The sequence below is a fragment of the Pagrus pagrus genome (assembly GCF_965226575.1).
Source record: "Pagrus pagrus genome assembly, chromosome: 9".
In the NCBI taxonomy this organism is placed as follows: Eukaryota; Metazoa; Chordata; class Actinopteri; order Spariformes; family Sparidae; genus Pagrus; species Pagrus pagrus.
The window spans coordinates 73,768-101,030 of NC_140193.1; the positions used below are offsets into that span (position 1 = coordinate 73,768).

The 27,263-nt window shown below is 44.2% G+C and overlaps 1 protein-coding gene across 1 annotated transcript in view; it reads right to left on the reverse strand.

Annotated features, from left to right (window-relative positions):
- itgav (integrin, alpha V) overlaps positions 1-24,500 on the reverse strand; it is a 47,854-nt gene extending 23,354 nt beyond the window's left edge. The window contains exons 1-8 of the mRNA XM_084362853.1: positions 23,992-24,500; positions 19,799-19,932; positions 8,784-8,875; positions 8,312-8,426; positions 6,761-6,822; positions 6,378-6,426; positions 3,607-3,729; positions 1,459-1,503 (exon numbers count right to left, since the gene is read on the reverse strand). Of these exons, the coding sequence (XP_084218979.1) occupies positions 1,459-1,503; positions 3,607-3,729; positions 6,378-6,426; positions 6,761-6,822; positions 8,312-8,426; positions 8,784-8,875; positions 19,799-19,932; positions 23,992-24,158 (787 nt within the window). The 5' untranslated portion in view covers positions 24,159-24,500. The remainder of the gene's footprint in view (positions 1-1,458; positions 1,504-3,606; positions 3,730-6,377; positions 6,427-6,760; positions 6,823-8,311; positions 8,427-8,783; positions 8,876-19,798; positions 19,933-23,991) is intronic.
- Positions 24,501-27,263: the final 2,763 nt, after the last annotated feature.

A 27,263-nucleotide genomic window follows, 5' to 3' on the forward strand; every position in this document is an offset into this window, starting at 1 on the left:
CTCTCCTCCTCTCCTCTCCATCTGTATACATTACGCCTGTATACATGCCCCATCTCTGCATGTCACTGACTTCACTTCTTCCCCGGAGTCCTTGTGCTTTCTAGTCCTACAGGCTCCCATGGATCCTGGCCGCGCCCGGGTCGTGGATCGTGGATGCGCCTAATGCCATGGCCCTGCCTGACACCCACCACTACTGTTGCTAATATTAGTCATATCTCTGTTACATACGTTTCACTACTATTATTGTAATGCATTACTACATACTATCCTTACCGTTAACCACTACTACTGTTATTACTAGTAGTCACATTTCCATTATGTGCATTTCATTATTATTGCTGTAATACCTCTTTATGTACTTTCATTCCTGTCAACCATCTATTATAATTGTATACATTGTGATCTCGTTGATCTGCTCTGTACATGCGACATCTAGCATTTTTTTTTCCTGTTAAAAGGCCTCTGAGGCAAACTGTGATTTGTGAATTTGGGCTTTACAAATAAAATTTGATTTGATTTGATTTGATATAGTGTTATAATGTCATATAGTGTCGTATATAGTGTCATATGTAATGTCATAGCAGTGACATAGTGTTGTATATAGTGTTATAAATAGTGTCATATATAGTGTTGTATATAATGTTATATAGTGTCATATATAGTGTTGTATATAATGTTATATATAGTGTTATATATAGTGTCATATATAGTGTCATAGTGTTGTATATAATGTCATATATAGTGTTGTATATAATGTCATATATAGTGTTGTTTATAGTGTCATATATAGTGTTGTATATAGTGTCATATATAGTGTTTTATATAGTGTCATATATAGTGTTGTTTATAGTGTTATATATAGTGTTGTATATAATGTTATATATAGTGTCAAATAAAGTGTTATATATAGTGTTGTATATAGTGTCATATATAGTGTTGTTTATAGTGTCATATATAGTGTTGTATATAGTGTCATATATAATGTTATATATAGTGTCAAATAAAGTGTCATATATAGTGTCATACATACTGTCATAGTGTTGTTTATGTCATATACATCCCCATATTCTCAGTTTTTTGCAGACGAAGACAGAGCCGTGGGCGGCCACTTCGCCATGCTTACATTGTTTTGAAGGGGGAGGGGCTCAGTCTGTGGAGGGGGCTTGTTGTGCCACCCAGATTTGCTTCCCTCCGTGCAGTTTTCCCCAGACATACGTTCCTCATCCACACGAAAACAGCATTTCAGTGAAGTCAAATTTTGCGATATTCCGCATAAAAAAATAGATTCCGTTTAAATCGGCCAATTCCGCGATTCCATCCGCAATTCTGTGATCGCAGAAATCATAGAGCCCTAATAGTGTCATATAGTGTCATAGTGTTGTATATAATGTCATATAAAGTGTCGTATATAATGTCATATATAGGGTTGTACATGGAGGAGGTGACTTCTGTTCTTACCTTCTGTTCCATCATCATTGAAGTCACCGACTGTCACAGAGTATCCTAATCAACAGACACACACACACACACACACACACACACACACACACACACACACACACACACACACAGGTTAACACTCAATCACATGATGTTATAGTAACTGTTGTTATCTGACTGGAGAGTATGCTACAGAATATGTCAGAGTCACAAACAAACATGAGTATTCATCCTATATTAACTATCACATTCTCCATCTCCAGCGTCCAGAAAATGACCACCTTATGGCACTCAGGCATACAAACAGGTCAGGGCTGAAAAAGGTGAGAAGGATATTGGCGGGGGTGGGGTGGGTGGGGGGTGGGGGGTGTTCTTGCGCAGTGTGCGGTCCACCTCCCCGTACTGCACATCCTCCCTTTTGAAGAACTCCACAGCTGTCTTCTCCCTGGACTGGAGGGTGTACTTGACCGTTTGAATGGCATTGAATGTTGAAACGTTCATGTTTCCACTTCTATGGTCAATGACCTCATTCATCAAGCTAAAAGAAGACTCGACTCTGGGTCCATGAAAGATGCTGTATACATACTGTATCCAACGTCACCATTTTAGTCGACGAAAAGTCTTGGCATTTTAGTCTAGTTTTAGTCAAAGAAAATCCAAAGTATTTTAGTATAGTTTTAGTCAATAGTCTTTTTTTAGTCTTTGAAAGCAGATTGACAGTAATGTTAATCACAATTAATCTAGTCAAACCACTAGATTCATTTTAGTCTTTTTCTCACTCATCTCACAAGATTTATGTCATTATTACCTGATGAAGTAGCTCCACATGTTGAATGACTAGGAATGCTACGTTGCTAGAGGAGCAGCTGCAAAGACACGTGTTGCTGCTTTCTGTCAGCCAGTGCCACACCGATGTGAACCAAAAATGCTGCTGACCTGATGTCTTAAGTAAGATAGGTAATAGGTTGCCAAAGATCCCACCAAATCTTATTTTTTTAAGCAGGTAAATCGACCCAGATGAAGCTACGACATCTCAGGAATAATAAGTTTTATCAGGCAGGAATACATTTATTGAAACACGGGTTAACACGTGAAATTACTCTGTAGCACGTTTCACCAGAGAAGCTCTGTTTGTACTCGCCGCACTTAGCACAGAGCACCGGTGTGTGTGCTCCTCACTCAGGCGCGCGCGCGCGCACACACACACACACACACACACACACACACACACACACACACACACACTGGCAGCAGCGCAGGAGGAGAAAAAAACTGACGCGCATCCAGTGAAGGCTTTTTGGATTGTAACTTAAAAGTCTGTGACGAAAAAAGAGACACATTCTATTACGTTTTTATTTGATTAAGTAGATTTCGTCTTGTCTTTTTTCGTCAACAAAAAATGCGTGTTAATTTCGTCACAGTCAGTGTTTAAGGGCATTGATTTCGTCTCGTCTTTGTCTCGTTTTCGTCATGAAAAAAAACATCGTTGACGAATATTTTTCGTCTTGTCTGACGAAATTAACACGCGTGGTGAATCGATAGGACTCCTCCAGTCTTATCGATTCACCACGCGAAAAGCTCCTTCCTCTTCTTCTTCTTCTTCGTGTTTAACGGGGGTTGTCGTCCAGCCAAAGATACTACTGATTACTACTATCCAGCCGTTTTGCCACACACACGCCTCTAGCGTTATGGCGGTGAATTGCAAGTCCTCTGCTCCACGCTCCCATGTATAGAAATCCATATCCGCTCCCGCTCCGTCACCTGCTGCTCAGACTGTAAAGAACCTGACACTCATGTGTGATTTGTGATTTTGAGTTAAATAAAGAATACTTATTTGACCTTCTTGAGTATTTCTGATCAATATTTGCTTCTTTTTAGTAATAAAAATGATTAAATTGCTCTTTTAAAACATGCTGGTATTACTTCAGATACAAATCAGCTGGACTGTCAGCTCACATGTTCAGACTGAACCTTTGAAAGAAGTCGAACACTTAAGATTTAAACTAAGGAAACAGAATTTTCAATGCTATAAAATAAAACATTAACAGTGAGTATTTTCAGTCATCATCAAACACTGACATGATGAAACTAAAGCAGCAGAGGTGTGTGTGTGTGTGTGTGTGTGTGTGTGTGTGTGTGTGTGTGTGTGTGTGTGTGTGAGCTCACCAAGGTAACTGTCGTCGAACTGAGCTCCTGCTGACTTTGTGGCCTGCGTGTTGCTGTACGGTGCGATGAAGCCCCGGTCCACACGGGTGAAGATCTCTGACACGTCATCAGAGATCAGCTGACCTGCAGACACACAGAGAGAAGAGGAGAACGTTAGAGAACAGAGGAGAACAGCAGGAGGAGGAGAACAACAGGAAAAGGAGAACAGAGGAGAACACAGGAGAACAACACGAGGAGAACAACAGGAGGAGGAGAACTTAGGAGACCACGGGAGAACAACAGGAGGAGAACAACAGGAGGAGGAGAACAACAGGAAAAGGAGAACACAGGAGAACACAGGAGAACAACAGGAAAAGGAGAACACAGGAGAACACAGGAGAACAACAGAAAAAGGAGAACAGAGGAGAACACAGGAGAAAAACAGGAGAACAACAGGAGGAGGAGAACAGGAGGAGGAGAACTTAGGAGACCAGGGGAGAACAACAGGAGGAGGAGAACAACAGGACAACAACCGGAGGAGGAGAACAACAGGAGGAGGAGAAACACAGGAGAACAACAGGAGGAGGAGAACAACAGGGTGAGGAGAACAACCGGAGGAGAACAACAGGAGGAGGAGAACAACAGGATGAGGAGAACAACCGGAGGAGAACAACAGGAGGAGAACAACAGGAGGAGGAGAACAACAGGAGGAGTACAACAGGATGAGGAGAACAACAGGACAACAACCGGAGGAGAACAACAGGAGGAGGAGAACAACAGGATGAGGAGAACAACAGGAGGAGAACAACAGGAGGAGAACAACAGGAGGAGGAGAAACACAGGAGAACAACAGGAGGAGGAGTACAACAGGATGAGGAGAACAACAGGACAACAACCGGAGGAGAACAACAGGAGGAGGAGAACAACAGGGTGAGGAGAACAACCGGAGGAGAACAACAGGAGGAGGAGAACAACAGGATGAGGAGAACAACCGGAGGAGAACAACAGGAGGAGGAGAACAACAGGAGGAGGAGAACAACAGGAGGAGTACAATAGGATGAGGAGAACAACAGGACAACAACCGGAGGAGAACAACAGGAGGAGAACAACAGGAGGAGGAGAACAACAGGATGAGGAGAACAACCGGAGGAGAACAACAGGAGGAGGAGAACAACAGGAGGAGGAGAACAACAGGAGGAGTACAATAGGATGAGGAGAACAACAGGACAACAACCGGAGGAGAACAACAGGAGGAGAACAACAGGAGGAGAACAACAGGAGGAGGAGAACAGGGAGAGAACATGTGATTTTTGTTTTCAGATATATATAAAAACACACAGGTTATAATTAAAGGAACCACACAGAGACACACTGTAATCACTACCAGAGAGAGAGAGAGAGAGTGTGTGTGTCGGTGTCTGTGTGTTTGTGTGTCTGTATGTGTGTGTGTGTGTCTGTGTGTGTGTGTGTGTGTGTGTGTATGTGTCTGTGTGTGTGTTCGTGTGTGTCTGTATGTGTGTGTGTGTCTGTGTGCGTGTGTGTGTGTGTGTGTATGTGTCTGTGTGTGTGTTCGTGTGTGTCTGTATGTGTGTGTGTGTATGTGTGTGTGTGTCTATATGTGTGTGTGTGTGTTGACTCAACAGGAAACAATAATTAGACTAACAGCCCTCACCACACACAGATCATGTGACTGAGTCAGTCTGTGACACACCCTCTGATGTCACACACACACACACACACACACACACACACACACACACACACACACACACACACACACACACACACACACACACACACACAGCTGCTGTTTAAAGTCTTATGGAGATGCTGGTGACTCAGTATCTGCAGTTCTGGTCCGGTCCACATGCTGCTCTCTAACTACTGTTTATAGTGGGCTCAGTGCTGTAATGGATCACTGACTGACTGATGAGTTCTGCAGGTAGCTTCTGGTTCTGACTGGATTTATGGACGCTACGTGTGTTGGTGCTTTTGTCCTCAAAGCTGTGAAGCGAACCCTGCTGAGGACCGGCCCAGTTCAAAGCTGAGCGTCAGTCATTTTATAGTTTAAAAGGGTTAATTTACCCAGAATTCATGGCAGATTAGTGGGACAGACGCACTCAGACTGAAGTCTGACAGTCTGTGAACGTCTCATGATCCAGCAGAACCAAAACCAGCAGCTGAAAGCTCAGAGGACTCATCTGTTTCCTGCTGCTGCTCCACATGAACGTCTGATTACATTTGTTTAGAAGCGGATTCATTACAACTGGATTTATTCAAAGTCAAGTCAATTATCATGAGTCAGGGCAGTCATTAAAGGAACAGTCTGACATGTTTTCACTGTTTGAGAGTAAGAGAAGAGGACTGTCACTCCCACGTCTGGACACTGAAGACGACGCTACAGCTAGCTTGGCTTAGCATAAAGACTGTAAATGGGGGAAAAGCTAGCCCTGCTCTGGTCAAAGGACACAAACCAGCGTCTCTAAGGCTCAGAAAAAGAAGCGAGATGGAATGAAGCCATCGTCAATGTTGTTTACACTGAATCAGTTAAAAACAACTTAAACATTTACAGTTATTACATACATTACATTACAGTTACAGTTATATTTAGACCTTAATCCAACATGGTTTACAGTTACTGACAGTCTCCTTCTTCTTCTCTGCCTCTCATGGTGTGTTGCTACACTGCTGACTGCCACCATGTGTCAGTCAGTGGAACAGCCTGACACCAGACGGACTCTGTTTCACTTTCAGTCAATACTTCACACTGTAACAAACACACAGAGACTGACCCTGCCAGTAGAAGCTGCCTGGTCCTCCCACCACCACTCTGTTGTTCTTCTGAAACACACAAACACAAACAGGACAACTCTTTTATTTCACTCCTTGCTGGCGTCCCAGTAGCTCAGTCGGTAGAGGGGACACGCGTCCCATGTACAGAGACCTCGTCTTCGCTGCAGGGTTCGAGTCAGACCTGCTGCAGCTGCCTGCTGCTCTCTCTCATCCCATTTCCTGTGATCTCTCCAAGCCATCCTATGAATAAATCCATGAAAGCCCCCCAAAAAATACTAAAAGAAAATTAAAAAAAACTCTCTGATGTGAGTTTGCGGCAACACCACGACCTGTAGAACCAACAGAACTGAATCAAACAGAAGAACCTGGGACAGTTTCATACCTTGAGAAAGTCAGCACTGAATCCAGCCTGACAGAAGCCCTGTCCCTCAGGTGAGTTCGCATCTGAACACACAAACAACACACAAACACACACACATTACATCATGTATCACAAGAAATAATAACAATGAACATTCTGTCAGAGCCTCAAAATATAATTATTAAACATTTGATTCAGTGAATTCTGTGTGGTGAGCTGGCTGCATGAGAAAACACACTGTTTGTCCTGAAGGAAGCTAACATGAAGCTAACAACATCAGCAGCTTCCACAAACCAAACACAGAGGGGGTAGCTTGTTAGCTTGTCTGTTAGCAGGTGTGTTTGTATTTCATGTTCTAACTGCAGTACTTCATGTTCTAACTGCAGTACTTCATGTTCTAACGGCAGTACTTCATGTTCTAACGGCTGTACTTCATGTTCTAACTGCAGTACTTCATGTAATAACTGCAGTAGTTCATGTATTAACTGCAGTACCCCATGTAATAACTGTAGTATTTCATGTAATAACTGCAGTATTTCATGTTATAACTGCAGTACTTCATGTTATAACTGCAGTACTTCATGTAATAACTGCAGTGTTTCATGTAATAACTGCAGTACTTCATGCAATAACTGCAGTATTGCATGTTCTAACTGTAGTATTTCATTTAATAACTGCAGTACTTCATGTTATTACTGCAGTGTTTCATGTTCTAACTGTAGTATTTCATTAGTAACTGCAGTATTTCATGTAATAACTGCAGTATTTCATGTTCTTACTGTAGTATTTCATTAGTAACTGCAGTATTTCATGTAATAACTGCAGTACGTCATGCAACAACTGTAGTATTTCATTAGTAACTGCAGCATTTCATGTAATAACTGCAGTACGTCATGCAATAACTGCAGTATTTCATGTTCTAACTGTAGTATTTCATTTAATAACTGCAGTTATTGAACTGCAAAGCCTAGTCCTACAGGCTCCCATGGATCCTGGCTATCCTTACCATTAACCACTACTACTGTTATTACTAGTAATCACATTTCCATTATGTGCATTTCATTATTATTGCTGTAATACATCTTTATGTACTTTCACTCCTGTCAACCATCCATTATAATTGAATACATCGTGATCTCGTTGATCTGCTCTGTACATGCGACATCTATTGCACGTCTGTCCGTCCTGGGAGAGGGATCCCTCCTCTGTGGCTCTCCCTGAGGTTTCTTCCACATTTTTTTTCCCTGTTAAAAGGGCTTTTTTTTTTTGGGGCAAGTTTTTCCTCACTCGAATCGAGGGTCGAAGGACAGAGGGTGTCGTCTCTGTACAGATTGTAAAGCCCTCTGAGGCAAACTGTGATTTGTGAATTTGGGCTATACAAATAAAATTTGATTTGATTTGATTTGAGTACTTCATGTAATAACTGCAGTATTTAATGTAATAACTGTAGAATTTCATTTAATAACTGCAGTACTTCATGTTATAACTGCAGTACTTCAAGTAATAACTGCAGTACTTCATGTTATAACTGCAGTACTTCATGTTAGAGCCGTAGACGTGTGATGTACTGACTGGATCTGCAGGGCGAGTACTCGACCACCGTCCCTCCTTTCTTGAGGAAGCAGGTTCCGACAGGTTCTCTCTCTGACACACCGAACGTTGACCACTGGTACAGAGGAGCACATGCCTGAGACACACACACACGCACACGCACGCACACACACACACACACACACACACACACACACACACACACACACAAATAAATCATTATAAGTGCATGAAAGAAAGTTAAACAAAAAAGTAATACAAAAATAAAACAGAGGAATTAAACTCAAAATGACAAACATGTAGTACACAATACACAAAGTACCTACAACCAGTGTTGTACTTAAACTAATACTACAGTACTGTGAGGTGGAGTGACTCATCAGTATCAGTCAAGTACATGTAAGAGTAATGTCTACTACAGTATCATACATAATACATATAGTACAAAGCCACTGTGTGTGTGTGTGTGTGTGTGTGTGTGTGTGTGTGTTACCAGGATGTGTTCTCCATCAGATCTGACTGAAGCACCGAACCACTGTTTGGATTTAAACTCCATCTGAGCTCCTGCATCATTCACCCTGTCACCTGACACACACACACACACACAGAAAGAGAGGTTTGAACACAGATCAGTTACAACTCAGAAGACACTCTAAACCATTTCAAATCACTTGAACTTCACTTGTACTTATTAAATGTTGTGTGTCTGTCTGTGTTTGTTAACACACAGCCTGACACACAGCAGGATAAAGTGAGACTACAGCCTTCAGCAGCAGATGAATGACAGTCTGCTCTGCACTGACAGGAGACGTTGGGATTTTCCTTCAGGTTGGGAAACTCCAGCTGATGAAACATGTTGTGTTGAGTTTAAATCCTGTCCTGTTCATGTGTGACTGAGACAGACTCACACATGTACCATCACACACTACAGAGTGTGATGGTACATGTGTGACTGAGGCAGACTCACACATGTACCATCACACACTACAGAGTGTGATCCTGCTCACAGATCACATGTTTTATCTCCTTTATGTTATCATGGTCGTCATGATGCCACACACACACACGATGCCAAGTGTTTGTGCCAGCCGGTCACCATCTTAACTGTAACCATAGCAACGGACTGTTTGTCCCTTTGTCTCTGGAGGAGACGCTGCTAACAGGCTAACAGCTACAACACACACACGTCAACACAACTCCGACACACACATCCACACACTGACTACTACACACTCCAGTATTCCAACCACACTAATGATGAAAACCTGGAGGACGTCTGGTGGACAGAATCACCTCAGTTTAACAGACACACAAACATTTAACAGACACACAAACATTTAATGGACAAACAAACAATTAACAGAACATGAATGAAGCTATGATCAGAACATCAGAGTCCAAGTCCTTGTTTTACACTTCCTGTTAAAGGACAGAAAATACACACTGCTGCAGGACCAAAGAACACACTGAGTCACACACACACACACACACACACACACACACACACACACACACACAAACAGATGAATTCCAGTTAATTCTGGTGGTCCAGTAAAGCTCCGTCCAGAAATCACCGAGGTCACAACAACAAAGACTCTATTGTGGGAGAACACACACACACACACACACACACACACACACACACACACACACACACACACACACACACTCACTCACACTCACACACTATAACCAGGTCACTCAGTAGCAGCATTAGAGGATCAACATGAGTAAGCAGGTTTGTTGGTGTCAGTCAGTGTGTTGCTCAGAGGCACTGCAGCAGAGCTGAGAGCTGATTGGTTGTGGTGTCACACTGTAAACATCCTGTATAAACAGGTCGACTGCAGCAGGCCTGCTGAGGCTGTAAGACTGAGTCACCTTATATGGTCAGAACAGGACCAGCAGCTGAAGGTTTGGAGCTGAATGATCCACTGATGTATCACAACAGAACTGGTCTCAGAGTTTGTCCACCAGAACAGAGCCGGTCATCCAAACCCAGCTCCAACTCAGAACCAGTTAAAACTTCAGATCCCAAATGAATCAGTAGAGAAACATAACGTCGGTTCTGGACTGACTTCACTCACACTGGTTTCAAACCACTGATGTGTCTGAGCTGAACATGTCCTTCAGTCTCCTCATTAATACATCTGACTTATTAAATCAGTTGAGCGTCGCTGTCAGTTAACACACACATTCAGCTGTTTCATTATCAGACTGTGTGACTGACTAACAATCTAACAAAGGAACAATTTAGTGAATGCTACAAAGCCCAGAACTTGGAACAAAACCAAAGCAGCCTAAATAAAGAACGGCCCGTCCCTCTGTGGTGAACATACAACTGCAGAATAAATGTGACCTACAGTCTCTTTATATTGTTCATTTTCATCCTGACAAACACTTTCAACACAGGAAGTGAACATGTTCACATGGTGATACTCAGTGTGATCAGATCAGAGATCAACAAACACAATCACTCTGCACTATAACTGTCTGCATTATGACTGTCTGCATTATGATTGTCTGCACAATGACTGTCTGCACAATGACTGCATTATGATTGTCTGCACAATGACTGTCTGCATTATGACTGTCTGCACTATGACTGTCTGCATTATGACTGTCTGCACTATGACTGTCTGCACAATGACTGTCTGCACTATGACTGTCTGCACAATGACTGTCTACATTATGACTGTCTGCACTATGACTGTCTGCATTATGACTGTCTGCACTATGACTGTCTGCACTATGACTGTCTGCACTATAACTGTCTGCATAATGACTGTCTGCATTATGACTGTCTGCATTATAACTGTCTGCACTATAACTGTCTGCACAATGACTGTCTGCACTATGACTGTCTGCACTATGACTGTCTGCACTATGACTGTCTGCACTATAACTGTCTGCACTATGACTGTCTGCACTATGACTATCTGCAGTGAGTCTGCATTATGACTGTCTGCACTATGACTATCTGCACTGACTGTCTGCATTATTACTATCTGCATTATGACTGTCTGCATTATTATTGTCTGCACTATTACTGTCTGCACTGACTGTCTGCATTATTACTATCTGCACTATGACTGTCTGCATTATGACTGTCTGTACTATAACTGTCTACATTATGCCTGTCTGCACTATGACTGTCTGCATTGTAACTGTCTGTATTATTACTGTCTGCATTATGACTGTCTGCACTATGATTGTCTGCATTATGACTGTCTGCACTATGACTATCTGCATTATGACTGTCTGCATTATGACTGTCTGCACTATAACTGTCTGCATTACGACTGTCTGCACTGACTGTCTGCAATGACTATCTGCATTATGACTGTCTGCACTATGACTGTCTGCACTATAACTGTCTGCACTATGACTATCTGCAGTGACTCTGCATTATGACTATCGGCACTATGACTGTCTGCATTATAACTGTCTGCACTATAACTGTCTGCACTATGACTGTCTGCACTATAACTGTCTGCACTATTACTGTCTGCATTACGACTGTCTGCACTGACTGTCTGCATTATTACTATCTGCACTATGACTGTCTGCATTACGACTGTCTGCACTATGACTGTCTGCATTATAACTGTCTGCACTATGACTATCTGCAGTGAGTTTGCATTATGACTGTCTGCACTATGACTATCTGCATTATGACTGTCTGCACTATGACTGTCTGCATTATGACTGTCTGCACTGACTGTCTGCATTATTACTATCTGCATTATGACTGTCTGCATTATAACTGTCTGCATTATTACTATCTGCACTATGACTGTCTGCATTATGACTGTCTGCATTATAACTGTCTGCATTATTACTATCTGCACTATGACTGTCTGCATTATGACTGTCTGCACTATAACTGTCTGCACTATAACTGTCTGCATTATGACTGTCTGCACTATAACTGTCTACATTATGACTGTCTGCACTATGACTGTCTGCATTGTAACTGTCTGTATTATTACTGTCTACATTATGACTGTCTGCATTATGACTGTCTGCACTATGACTGTCTGCATTATGACTGTCTGCACTATGACTGTCTGCACAATGACTGTCTGCATTATGACTGTCTGCACAATGACTGTCTACATTATGACTGTCTGCACTATGACTGTCTGCATTATGACTGTCTGCACTATGACTGTCTGCACTATGACTGTCTGCACTATAACTGTCTGCATAATGACTGTCTGCATTATGACTGTCTGCATTATGACTGTCTGCATTATGACTGTCTGCACAATGACTGTCTGCACTATGACTGTCTGCACTATGACTGTCTGCACAATGACTGTCTGCACTATGACTGTCTGCACAATGACTGTCTGCATTATGACTGTCTGCACTATAACTGTCTGCATAATGACTGTCTGCACTATAACTGTCTGCAATATGACTGTCTGCACTATGACTGTCTGCATTATAACTGTCTGCATTATGACTGTCTGCATTATGACTGTCTGCATTACGACTGTCTGCACAATGACTGTCTGCATTACGACTGTCTGCACTATAACTGTCTGCATTATGACTGTCTGCACTATGACTGTCTGCACTATGACTGGCTGCATTATGACTGTCTGCATTATGACTGGCTGCACTATGACTGGCTGCACTATAACTGTCTGTATTATGACTGTCTGCACTATGACTGGCTGCACTATGACTGTCTGCACTATAACTGTCTGTATTATGACTGTCTGCACTATAACTGTCTGCATTATGACTGTCTGCATTATGACTGTCTGCACAATGACTGTCTGCACTATGACTGTCTGCATTATAACTGTCTGCACTATAACTGTCTGCACAATGACTGTCTGCACTATGACTGTCTGCACTATGACTGTCTGCACTATAACTGTCTGCACTATAACTGTCTGCACTATGACTGTCTGCACTATGACTATCTGCAGTGAGTCTGCATTATGACTGTCTGCACTATGACTATCTGCACTGACTGTCTGCATTATTACTATCTGCATTATGACTGTCTGCATTATTATTGTCTGCACTATTACTGTCTGCACTGACTGTCTGCATTATTACTATCTGCACTATGACTGTCTGCATTATGACTGTCTGTACTATAACTGTCTACATTATGCCTGTCTGCACTATGACTGTCTGCATTGTAACTGTCTGTATTATTACTGTCTGCATTATGACTGTCTGCACTATGATTGTCTGCATTATGACTGTCTGCACTATGACTATCTGCATTATGACTGTCTGCATTATGACTGTCTGCACTATAACTGTCTGCATTACGACTGTCTGCACTGACTGTCTGCAATGACTATCTGCATTATGACTGTCTGCACTATGACTGTCTGCACTATAACTGTCTGCACTATGACTATCTGCAGTGACTCTGCATTATGACTATCGGCACTATGACTGTCTGCATTATAACTGTCTGCACTATAACTGTCTGCACTATGACTGTCTGCACTATAACTGTCTGCACTATTACTGTCTGCATTATGACTGTCTGCACTGACTGTCTGCATTATTACTATCTGCACTATGACTGTCTGCATTACGACTGTCTGCACTGACTGTCTGCATTATTACTATCTGCACTATGACTGTCTGCATTACGACTGTCTGCACTATGACTGTCTGCATTATAACTGTCTGCACTATGACTATCTGCAGTGAGTTTGCATTATGACTGTCTGCACTATGACTATCTGCATTATGACTGTCTGCACTATGACTGTCTGCATTATGACTGTCTGCACTGACTGTCTGCATTATTACTATCTGCATTATGACTGTCTGCATTATAACTGTCTGCATTATTACTATCTGCACTATGACTGTCTGCATTATGACTGTCTGCATTATAACTGTCTGCATTATTACTATCTGCACTATGACTGTCTGCATTATGACTGTCTGCACTATAACTGTCTGCACTATAACTGTCTGCATTATGACTGTCTGCACTATAACTGTCTACATTATGACTGTCTGCACTATGACTGTCTGCATTGTAACTGTCTGTATTATTACTGTCTACATTATGACTGTCTGCACTATGACTGTCTGCACTATGACTATCTGCATTATGACTGTCTGCACTATAACTGTCTGCATTATGACTGGCTGCACTATGACTGTCTGCACTATGACTATCTGCATTATGACTGTCTGCACTATAACTGTCTGCATTATGACTGGCTGCACTATAGCTGTCTACATTATGACTGTCTACATTAATGTCTGCATTATTACTGTCTGCACTATGACTGTCTGCATTATTACTGTCTGCACTATGACTGTCTGCATTAATGTCTTCATTATTACTATCTGCATTATAACTGTCTGCACTATGACTGTCTGCATTAATGTCTTCATTATTACTATCTGCATTATGACTGTCTGCACTATAACTGTCTGCATTATGACTGTCTGCATTAATGTCTTCATTATTACTATCTGCATTATAACTGTCTGCACTATGACTTCATTATTACTATCTGCATTATGACTGTCTGCACTATAACTGTCTGCACTATGACTGTCTGCATTAATGTCTTCATTATTACTATCTGCATTATGACTGTCTGCACTATGACTCTATAAGGAACATTTATATAAAATAATTCTCAGTTAACAGATGAGTGAAGCAGCTGTGTTTCTGAACTGAGATTCTGTGTGTTTGTTGTTTGTCAGAGGATCCCACAGAACACCAACCAGGATCAACACACACACACACACACACACACACACACACACACACACACACACACACACACACCATCATCATCACCATCCCCTGAGGGGACAGTAACAGTCCGTCATATTATTGTGTATAAATCATCTGTTTCTCTGCTTCCTGCTCTGGTTGAACTTTTTACTGACACTTTTCTTTAAACTCACTGTGCACACAGGAGAAGACACCTGATCTCTGCTCTTTGACCTGTGAATCATATGATGGTGCGGATGAACAGTCCTGTGTGTTGTTGAGTGAAGTCATCACAGGTTCAGCCAAACTGAAGAGTTTCAACAGAGGATCAGACTCTTTAATCTTTGTCATGAGGCAATACTGTCCACACCCAGTGTGACTGATAACACAGCAGCCAGACTCCCTTGACAAATGGTGTGATTATAAGAGATGTTGAGTGAGGAGAAACTTAACAAACTCTGTTGATGAAGGTTCTCAGTCATCCAGGTCACGGTAACTCTAAGTTTGTAAAACGGCCACGACAGATTCTGAATCATTGTCTCCTTCTTGTAACTTCAGCATTAAATGAAAACAGTCAGTTGTTTGTTTCCTTGTAAAAAGTGTCAGTTTGTGGCAGCATGGCTGTACCAGCCTGTCTGCTTCTGTGTCTAAAGTGCTAAAGTCTTACCTGCCAACATTTAGCAGCTGTTTGAACACACTGTTTACACTGATTTCACCATTTACACTCAATTTATGAAAGAAGAAACATTTTATTGATCTAAACATGTCACATTTTACAAACACACTGAACAGTAACCAGTATAGGCGACTTCTTTGTCCCCAGACTCCCTTAACAAACAGTGTGAAATACAGTTTTAGTCCTGCTGTAATAACTCTGGATGATTCCTGGATGTGTGTGTGCTGCTGCATTCAACACTTTCATTATAAAAGTTTCTGTATTAATGTCTGTAGATGTTCTGCGATCTGCTCGCTGCCTTTTTCTTGAGTTGTGACTTAGGGAGGGTCAGTGTGTGGAGCAGTGTGAGGATCAGTGAGGAGCAGTGTGGGGAGCAGTGTGAGGAGCAGTGTGAGGAACAGTGAGGAGCAGTGTGAGGAGCAGTGAGGAGCAGTGTGAGGAGCAGTGCGAGGAGCAGTGTGAGGGTCAGTGTGAGGAGCAGTGAGGAGCAGTGTGAGGATCAGTGTGAGGATCAGTGAGGAGCATTGTGAGGAGCAGTGAGGAGCAGTGTGAGGATCAGTGAGGAGCAGTGTGAGGATCAGTGAGGAGCAGTGAGGAACAGTGTGAGGAGCAGTGAGGAGCAGTGTGAGGATCAGTGAGGAGCAGCGTGAGGATCAGTGAGGAGCAGCGTGAGGAGCAGTGAGGAGCAGTGAGAGGATCAGTGAGGAGCAGTGAGGAGCAGTGTGAGGATCAGTGTTAGTATCAGTGAGGAGCAGTGAGGAGCAGTGTGAGGATCAGTGAGGAGCAGTGTGAGGAGCAGTGTGAGGAACAGTGAGGTTCAGTGTGAGGAGCAGTGTGAGGAACAGTGAGGATCAGTGAGGAGCAGTGAGGAGCAGTGAGAGGATCAGTGAGGAGCAGTGAGGAGCAGTGTGAGGATCAGTGAGGAGCAGTGTGAGGAGCAGTGAGGAGCAGTGAGAGGATCAGTGAGGAGCAGTGAGGAGCAGTGTGAGGATCAGTGAGGAGCAGTGTGAGGATCAGTGAGGAGCAGTGTGAGGATCAGTGAGGAGCAGTGTGAGGAGCAGTGTGAGGAGCAGTGTGAGGAACAGTGAGGATCAGTGTGAGGAGCTGTGTGAGGATCAGTGAGGAGCAGTGTGAGGAGCAGTGAGGAGCAGTGTGAGGAGCAGTAAGGAGCAGTGTGAGGAACAGTGAGGATCAGTGAGGAGCAGTGTGAGGATCAGTGTGAGGAGCAGTGAGGAGCAGTGTGAGGAGCAGTAAGGAGCAGTGTGAGGAGCAGTGTGAGGAGCAGTGAGGAGCAGTGAGAAGCAGTGTGAGGATCAGTGTGAGGATCAGTGAGGAGCAGTGTGAGGATCAGTGAGGAGCAGTGTGAGGAGCAGGGTGAGGAGCAGTGTGAGGATCAGTGAGGAGCAGTGTGAGGATCAGTGAGGAGCAGTGTGAGGATCAGTGAGAAGCAGTGTGAGGAGCAGGGTGAGGAGCAGTGTGAGGATCAGTGAGGAGCAGTGTGAGGATCAGTGAGGAGCAGTGTGAGAAGCAGTGAGGAGCAGTGTGAGGAGCAGTGAGGAGCAGTGTGAGGAGCAGTGTGAGGAGCAGTGAGAAGCAGTGTGAGGAGCAGTGTGAGGATCAGTGAGAAGCAGTGTGAGGAGCAGTGTGAGGATCAGTGTGAGGAGCAGTGAGGAGCAGTGTGAGGATCAGTGAGGAGCAGTGAGGAGCAGTGTGAGGAGCTGTGTGAGGATCAGTGAGGAGCAGTGTGAGGAGCAGTGTGAGGATCGGTGAGGAGCAGTGTGAGGAGCAGTAAGGAGCAGTGTGAGGATCAGTGAGGAGCAGTGTGAGGATCAGTGAGAGGCAGTGTGAGGAGCAGGGTGAGGAGCAGTGTGAGGATCAGTGAGGAGCAGTGTGAGGATCAGTGAGGAGCAGTGTGAGAAGCAGTGAGGAGCAGTGTGAGGAGCAGTGAGGAGCAGTGTGAGGAGCAGTGTGAGGAGCAGTGAGAAGCAGTGTGAGGAGCAGTGTGAGGATCAGTGAGAAGCAGTGTGAGGAGCAGTGTGAGGATCAGTGTGAGGAGCAGTGAGGAGCAGTGTGAGGATCAGTGAGGAGCAGTGAGGAGCAGTGTGAGGAGCTGTGTGAGGATCAGTGAGGAGCAGTGTGAGGAGCAGTGTGAGGATCGGTGAGGAGCAGTGTGAGGAGCAGTGTGAGGAACAGTGAGGAGCAGTAAGGAGCAGTGTGAGGAGCAGTGTGAGGATCAGTGAGGAGCAGTGTGAGGAGCAGTAAGGAGCAGTGTGAGGAGCAGTGTGAGGAACAGTGAGGAGCAGTAAGGAGCAGTGTGAGGAGCAGTGTGAGGATCAGTGAGGAGCAGTGTGAGGAGCAGTAAGGAGCAGTGTGAGGAGCAGTGAGGAGCAGTGAGGAGCAGTGTGAGGATCAGTGAGGAGCAGTGTGAGGAGCACTGTGAGGATCAGTGAGGAGCAGTGTGAGGAGCAGGGTGAGGAGCAGTGTGAGGATCAGTGAGGAGCAGTGTGAGGATCAGTGAGGAGCAGTGTGAGGATCTGTGAGGATCAGTGAGGAGCAGTGTGAGGATCAGTGAGGAGCAGTGTGAGAAGCAGTGAGGAGCAGTGTGAGGATCGGTGAGAAGCAGTGTGAGGAGCAGTGTGAGGATCAGTGAGGAGCAGTATGAGGATCAGTGAGAAGCAGTGTGAGGAGCAGTCTGAGGATCAGTGAGGAGCAGTGTGAGGATCAGTGAGGAGCAGTGTGAGGAGCAGTGAGGAGCAGTGTGAGGAGCAGTGATGAGCAGTGTGAGGAGCAGTGTGAGGATCAGTGAGAAGCAGTGTGAGGAGCAGGGTGAGGAGCAGTGTGAGGATCAGTGAGGAGCAGTGTGAGGAGCAGGGTGAGGAGCAGTGTGAGGATCAGTGTGAGGATCAGTGTGAGGATCAGTGGGGAGCAGTGTGAGGAGCAGTGTAAGGATCAGTGTGAGGAGCAGTGTGAGGAGCAGTGTGAGGAGCAGTGAGGAGCAGTGTGAGAAGCAGTGAGGAGCAGTGTGAGGAGCAGTGTGAGGATCAGTGTGAGGATCAGTGGGGAGCAGTGTGAGGAGCAGTGTAAGGATCAGTGTGAGGAGCAGTGTGAGGAGCAGTGTGAGGAGCAGTGAGGAGCAGTGTGAGGAGCAGTGTAAGGATCAGTGTGAGGAGCAGGGTGGGGAGCAGGGTGAGGATCAGTGTGAGGATCAGTGAGGAGCAGTGTGAGAAGCAGTGAGGAGCAGTGTGAGGAGCAGTGAGGAGCAGTGTGAGAAGCAGTGAGGAGCAGTGTGAGGAGCAGTGTGAGGAGCAGGGTGAGGAGCAGGGTGAGGAGCAGGGTGAGGATTAGTGTGAGGATCAGTGAGGAGCAGTGTGAGAAGCAGTGAGGAGCAGTGTGAGGAGCAGTGTGAGGAGCAGTGTGAGGATCAGTGTGAGGATCAGTGAGGAGCAGTGTGAGGAGCAGTGTGAGGATCAGTGTGAGGAGCAGGGTGAGGAGCAGTGAGGAGCAGTGTGAGGAGCAGTGTGAGGAGCAGTGAGAGAAGCAGTGAGGAGCAGTGTGAGGAGCAGTGTGAGGAGCAGTGAGGAGCAGTGTGAGGAGGAGTTCAGCTCCTCTCTCAGTCCCTGGACGAGTCCACACACCTCCTGTTTCAGCACACATTCCCGATCGTGTCCTGACAGGAGATCATCAGAAACACAGCTGCACAGTGGGAGAGTTACTGCTGCTCTACCAAACACCTCCTAAAGTGTGAACGTGTGAATCCTCACGTTATAATCCTTCAGTAAGATCCTCATTTATTCATGTTTGATTTAAATTACATCTAGATACAGTAGATCAAACACTGCAATCTGTAATCCAGTTACTGTCTGTAATCTGCTCTGACTGATATCAGCCTCACTCTGTCTCCACCTGTCCTTATCAGGTTATCAGTGTTTGATCAGTTATTGATTAAAAGACACCATCAGTATGAAGATCAAACAGAGAGTGAGTGAGGAGCTCAGTTCTAGAAGATCAGATTATAGATTATAGATCAGTTTTAAGTTCCAGTTCTGTCCTAAAACATCTGAACATGTTCATAAATCTCATATCAAACTGTGTAGTGTTGATCTGTTACCTGAGCTGTCAAACTGCAGCTGCTGACAGGACAAAGAGCTCCTCCAGGGACAGCTGTACACTGCTCCTCTCTCCACAACACCTCCTCCTGATGAAGATGAGTTCGCCCGAGGAGCTCCAATCAGAACGTCTGACCTGAGGAGGAGAGGAGAGGAGAGGCGAGGAGAGGAGGAGATGAATGTTAGTCGGGCTGCTGATTGCTGACAGTCATTCCCTCCTGCGCCGTGATAATTGTAACGGTGAGCACAGTAAAATAAAGTGAGGGGAGTAGTCAATCTGTAATGACACTCCCACACTCTGTAAGGGCACTCCCACACTCTATAAGGGCACTCCCACACGGTAAGAGCTCTCCCACACTCTGTAAGGGCACTGCCACACGCTATAAGGGCACTCCCACACTCTGTAAGGGCACTCCCACACGGTAAGAGCACGCCCACACTCTGTAAGGGCACGTCAACACTCTGTAAGGGCACTGCCACACTCTGTAAGGGCACTCCCACACTCTGTAATGACACTCCCACACTCTGTAAGGGCACTCCCACACTCTATAAGGACACTCCCACACTCTACAAGGGCACTCCCACACTCTGTAAGGGCACTCCCACACTCTATAAGGGCACTCCCACACGGTAAGAGCTCTCCCACACTCTGTAAGGGCACTGCCACACTCTATAAGGGCACTCCCACACTCTGTAAGGGCACTCCCACACGGTAAGAGCACGCCCACACTCTGTAAGGGCACGTCAACACTCTGTAAGGGCACTCCCACACGGTAAGAGCACGTCAACACTCTGTAAGAGCACTCCCACTCTCTGTAAGGACACTCCCACACTCTGTGAGGGCACTCCCACACGGTAAGAGCACGCCCGCACTATGAAAGGACACTCCCACACGGTAGGAGCACGCCCACACTATGTAAGGACACTCCCACACTATGTAAGGACACTCTCACGCTCTGTAATGACACTCCCACTCACTGTAAGGACATCCCCATACTTTATAAGGGCACTCCCACACTATGTAAGGACACTCCCACTCGCTGTAAGGACACTCCCATATTATGTAAGGGTACTCCCACTATCTGCAAGGACACTCCCACACTATGTAAGGACACTCCCACTGTCTGTAAGGACACTCCCACACATAGGTCAAAAGCCTGCAGCTCCTCCAGTTAGTTAGAAGTAAAGAAACCTCTTGGCTAAGAGGTGAAACATCTTCAACAAACTGAAACACATCCAGTTGCCTACGATGAAGAACTTAGCGGTACCAGGACCTGGATGACTGAGAACCTTCATCAACAGTAAAGTGTTGTGTCTCCTCAGAGTTGCCATAGAGCAGCAGCTGTTTGTTAGAGAGAGAAGGACAGAAGCTTGTTGCTGCTCTGCACCAACATTACATCTCCATGTCCTGTCTATTATTTTCTTATAATAGAAAGGTGAACCTGAGACACCTGGTTACCTTGGTGACAGCTGTGTCTCTTCCCTGCAGGTCTCTGTTAGTTTGGTTTCTCTCAGCTGTGCTCAGCTTGATCAGGACAGCTAGCTGGCTAACTTTGTTTTAGCTTGTGAGTTTTAAACAGGGTGGATGTGAGCGAGCTGTGTGTATGTCGTTCTGAGTCAGACTCACTGATCAATCACAGTCAGTCACACTGTTATTGATCCATGGAGCGGCTGTTCAGACTGTCAGGACGTCACACTGGAACATCAGCCTCAGTCGTGTCAGCTGACCGTGTGTTTTAAAATCTTTTCACTGTGTTGAACTCACTTTGGTGTTGGAAATAAAAACAGGAAGTGATAAAAACCGGAAGTGAAGCAGCTCACAGCTGTTTGAACTGTGCAAGCCATCAACATGTTGTATGAAATCATAGATTATAAAGTTGTGTCTGTTGGTTGTGTTACACTGCAGGATGTCTCATCATGTTTGTGTCTCCTCAGGCTGCAGCAGTGTTCAGGGTACACTGGGGTTTATATATTCACGTATCATGTCCATATGCTTAGTTACATACTAGTGTTTTTAAAATATATATATTTCTAATTTATATAAGTGTCGTGTGTGTAAGTAAGAATGATATTTTGTGAAATGATCATAAAGCCTTTGTTTCATTAATTTATGGATCACTAACTGATAATCAGAGAAGTCAACAGTCCTCACAGTCCTCCAGTAGACAAACTTCACATACTTCACACTAGTACTGATTCAACTTGTTTACTCCAGTAAAAGTAATAGAGTACAGGCTCTGAAATGGTTTGTGGTCAAAAGCTAACTGAAGCTCACGTTATATTAATATAATTCAAAGACTATTAAAGTTAAAGGTAGAGTCGGTAAAAGATAGTTGATTGTTGAGTCTCATTCCCAGGACGTCAAATAGCCACATGTTGGGTTGGTAAAGCGTCCCGAGCAGCAACAAAGAGAGAAAATAAGAAACTCTGCAGATACGAGACACTAACACGCCTTTTCTCCCCATTCAGCCTCCCTCTCTGTCTGTTCACGTCTTTTACGTCTATGCTTCGTCTCGCTGCGTCTGCCGTGCGTGATGTGCTCTGATAGGTCGACATCAGTCTTGTGATGTTGGGAAGGCGGGGTGCGATGACGCCAAAATTTATAATCCATAATTCATCTCATTGCATCAAACTAAAGTAACACACTTTAAACATGTACTGAAGTACAGTATAATAATAAATATATATAATGATGAAATAAACACTCCACAACACGCTTCACTCCACAACACGCTTCACTCCACAACACACTGCACATCATCTGTTTTTATAATATTTCAGACTAAACGTTTAGAAGAGACGAGCTGCTGTTATCATCCAGAAACAAGACGAGGAAACTCTGACATATCAGGAGAGTTACAGTCACACTGAGGCTGCACATGACACACAGACACACAGACACACACACACACACACACAGACACACACACACACACACACACACACAGACACACACACACACACACACACACACACAGTCTCTGTCTCAGGTTTATGTCTCAGGTACAGTTTTCAGTGTAAAATCTGCTTCAACACTCGTTACATTACTCGTTACACTACTCGTTACACTCCTCGTTACATTACTCGTTACACTCCTCGTTACACTACTCGTTACATTACTCGTTACACTACTCGTTACATTACTCGTTACACTACTCGTTACACTCCTCGTTACATTACTCGTTACACTACTCGTTACATTACTCGTTACACTACCGTGTTAAAGCCTGTAATCATGAACACAGGGAGGAGGAGCTGTACTACTGAACCTTTAAAACTCAAATATACACCAAGCATCACCAAAGAGACACTGACACAGCTGGAGGACTGATGATGTTTACAGGAAACACACAGAGACCCAGAGACAGAGAGGTGGACAGAGACAGAGAGACGGACAGAGACAGACAGAGAGAGACATAGAGAGAGACAGAGACAGACATAGACATAGACAGAGAAACAGACAGAGAGAGACATAGGGAGAGACAGAGACAGACATAGACATAGACAGAGACAGAGAGACAGAGACAGACAGAGAGAGACAGAGACAGAGAGACGGACAGAGAGAGACATAGAGAGAGACAGAGACAGACAGAGACAGACCGAGAGACATAGACATAGACAGAGACAGAGAGAGAGACAGAGACAGAGAGACGGACAGAGACAGACAGAGAGAGACATAGAGAGAGACAGAGACAGACAGAGACGGACAGAGAGAGACATAGAGAGAGACAGAGACAGACAGAGACAGACCGAGAGACATAGACATAGACAGAGACAGAGAGAGAGACAGAGAGACGGACAGAGACAGACAGAGAGAGACATAGAGAGAGACAGAGACAGACAGAGACAGACCGAGAGACATAGACATAGACAGAGACAGAGAGACAGAGACAGACAGAGAGACAGAGACAGAGAGACGGACAGAGACAGACAGAGATAGACAGAGAGAGACAGAGAGAGAGACAGAGAGACGGACAGAGACAGACAGAGAGAGACATAGAGAGAGACAGAGACAGACAGAGAGAGAGACAGAGACAGAGAGACGGACAGAGACAGACAGAGAGAGACATAGAGAGAGACTGAGACAGACAGACAGACAGACAGACAGAGAGACAGAGACAGGCGCCCTGGTGTTAGTTCAGACAGTAGCTCTGTCTCATCATCATCATCATCATCATCATCATTGTCGTCTTACTTCTGGTTGTTGGACGGGTTGAAGAAGTCCACGGAGAAGCCGAAGTAGCTGCCCTGAGGTCCGGAGTAGACGGACGGAGAGTCCACGTCCAGATTAAAGGCTCCGCAGCGGTGAACGAGGACCAGGACGACACAGAACAGCCCGACAGCTGCCCGCCCTCCTGCCATGGCTGCCGGGGAGCTGCTCCGCGGGTTAGACGCTGAAAACACGGAGGAAGAGGACGAAGATGAAGGCGGAGAGCTGAGGGAGCTAACCGATGTTAGCGTGCTGGTAAAGAGTCTGTCCACTGGTTCGGTGTCGGTCCACCGTCAACACGACGACACCACAACACCACAACACAACAACACCACGACAATACACCTCCTGAAGGGACTACGGCGGGACTTCCGGTCTGTACAGAGCCGTTCAAGAACCGTCCGGACCGGAGCAGCGTCAGCGCGTCTAACCGCTGAGACCGAACAGAAACACGGATACACACCCGGGGAGAGGCCGTACTGTGTGTGTGTGTGTGTGTGTGTGTGTGTGTGTGCGCGTGTCACCGCAGGCTCGTTCTCAAAGTTACATCCGGTTTATACCTTTCAGAACAAAAGCACCCCCCAAACATTGTATCAGTGTCGTAAATACACAACAATCCTACTCGAGTAAAAGTCTTAAAGTATCTGACAATAAATGTAGTCAAGTATCCAAAGTAGGGATGTTGTGACGTCACAAAACTCACGATAATCATGATGTTTAAACTTCAAGGATTGATACTGTGTTAATAACACACATATGAGATGATGTGGGGATGATCCAGAGAAGACGTTTGTCTCTGAGTGTGATGTTTTTGTAGTGTTTCCTCAGTTGTGGTCACAGACTCTGTCCTCCTTCACACACTTATTCACCAACAGAGACACACAACACACAGTAAACACACTGACAGACACATTAGATTCTGAGCATTTTGAAAAAAATATTTTGATATTTCCACAATAATCATGTAGAAAAAATCTGATATTGAGACAGCCCTACTCAAAGTATCAGTAAAGTAACTGATCCATATATTTACACGTATGTATAAACTGTATACTATGAGCCAGCTGATCATCACAATCACTGCTATAAATAAATACATTTAAAATATGATACTTTGGCTCCGATGCAGCATGTAATCCTCAACACTGTATTTAGTCACTTTAAATTGTCTAATTTTAGTTAGACAAAATAAAACGTAACCTGTTTATTTACCAGTTTGGAAGATTCTGCTGAATTATCTAAGGATCAAAACATATTTATTCATCTCATTAGTTCCTTATTAAACACTAAATACTCTACTCTCTGACGTGATGTCAGTGGTAGCTACAGAGGACGTGATGTCAGTGGTAGTCCGTCATGTATTACCACAGCTTTACATTCACAGAGAACAGTTAAATAATCAATTACTGACTTGATCTTTGAACTCTTTTCCACATTAAGACTGATGAAACAAGATACAAATATGACATATGTTATTTATTGTTTGAAAATATAAAATAACATAATGTTATCATAATAGACAAATGATAATTTAATGTTTTAATGCTGTTTCATGTCAAACAAATTGAGCGTGGACAGATGTGATTTCTGGCCACCATGTTTGTGGGGATCAGAAAACAGATGCTCAACATGAACGTGTTGTTGAAGACAGGAAACATGAAAATCTGCCCTCATGATTAATATGCAGAAATCAATGAATGAAATGTTTTAAAACAGAACTACATTTAAACACATTTCACCACACAGCACATATAATGCTTTTATTCTGGAGCCCGATTTATGTGTTTTCCGGTCTGTCTGCAATCAACCGGTTCAACTTGACTGAGCATGACGCACAACAGGAAGTTCATTCCTCCACACAGTGAAGCAACACACACTTGTTCAAGACAAGACATGCTGGTGTCTGCAGCAACAGGACAGATTATATTTAATCTGGAGGATTACCTTCTGTTTGTCATGTTTCCTTCAGCCTGTTACTGCTGTCATGTGTTCATCTTCTCTCATGTGTTCATCTGCTGTCATGTGTTCATCGTCTGTCATGTGTTCATCTGCCGTCATGTGTTCATCTGCTTTCATGTGTTCATCTGCTGTCATGTATTCATCTTCTCTCATGTGTTCATCTGCTGTCATGTGTTCGTCTATCATGTGTTCATCTGCTGTCATGTATTCATCTTCTCTCATGTGTTCATCTGCTGTCATGTGTTCATCTTCTCTCATGTATTCATCTGCACTTGTGGTCATTCTGCATTCATGTGTTCATCTTCTCTCATGTGTTCATCTGCTGTCATGTGTTCATCGTCTATCATGTGTTCATCTGCCGTCATGTGTTCATCTGCTTTCATGTGTTCATCTGCTGTCATGTATTCATCTTCTCTCATGTGTTCATCTGCTGTCATGTGTTCATCGTCTATCATGTGTTCATCTGCTGTCATGTGTTCATCTGCTGTCATGTGTTCATTGTCTATCATGTGTTCATCTGCCGTCATGTGTTCATCTGCTTTCATGTGTTCATCTGCTGTCATGTATTCATCCTCTCTCATGTATTCATCTGCTGTCATGTGTTCATCTGCTGTCATGTGTTCATCTTCTCTCATGTATTCATCTGCACTTGTGGTCATTCTGCATTCATGTGTTCATCTGCTATCATGTGTTCATCTCTCATGTGTTCATCTGCTGTCATGTGTTCATCTTCTCTCATGTGTTCATCTTCTATCATGTGTTCATCTGCCGTCATGTGTTCATCTTCTGTCATGTGTTCATCTGCTGTCATGTGTTCATCTTCTGTCATGTGTTCATCTGCTGTCATGTGTTCATCTTCTCTCATGTGTTCATCTGCCATCATGTGTTCATCTGCACTCGTGTTCATTCTGCACTCATGTGTTCATCTGCTATCATGTGTTCATCTACTCTTATGTGTTCATCTGCTATTATGTGTTCATCTTCTCTTATGTGTTCATCTGCTCTCATGTGTTCATCTTCTGTAATGTGTTCATCTGCTTTCATGTGTTCATCTGCTGTCATGTGTTCATCGTCTATCATGTGTTCATCTGCTGTCATGTGATTATCTGCTGTCATGTTCATCTTCTGTCATGTGTTCATCTGCTGTCATGTGATTATCTGCTGTCATGTTCATCTGCTGTCATGTGTTCATCTGCACTCATGTGTTCATCTGCCATCACCAACACCACCCACTCCACACTCAGCAACTGTCTCACCGAAATTAAATCATGGATGCAAACAAACTATCTCCAACTAAA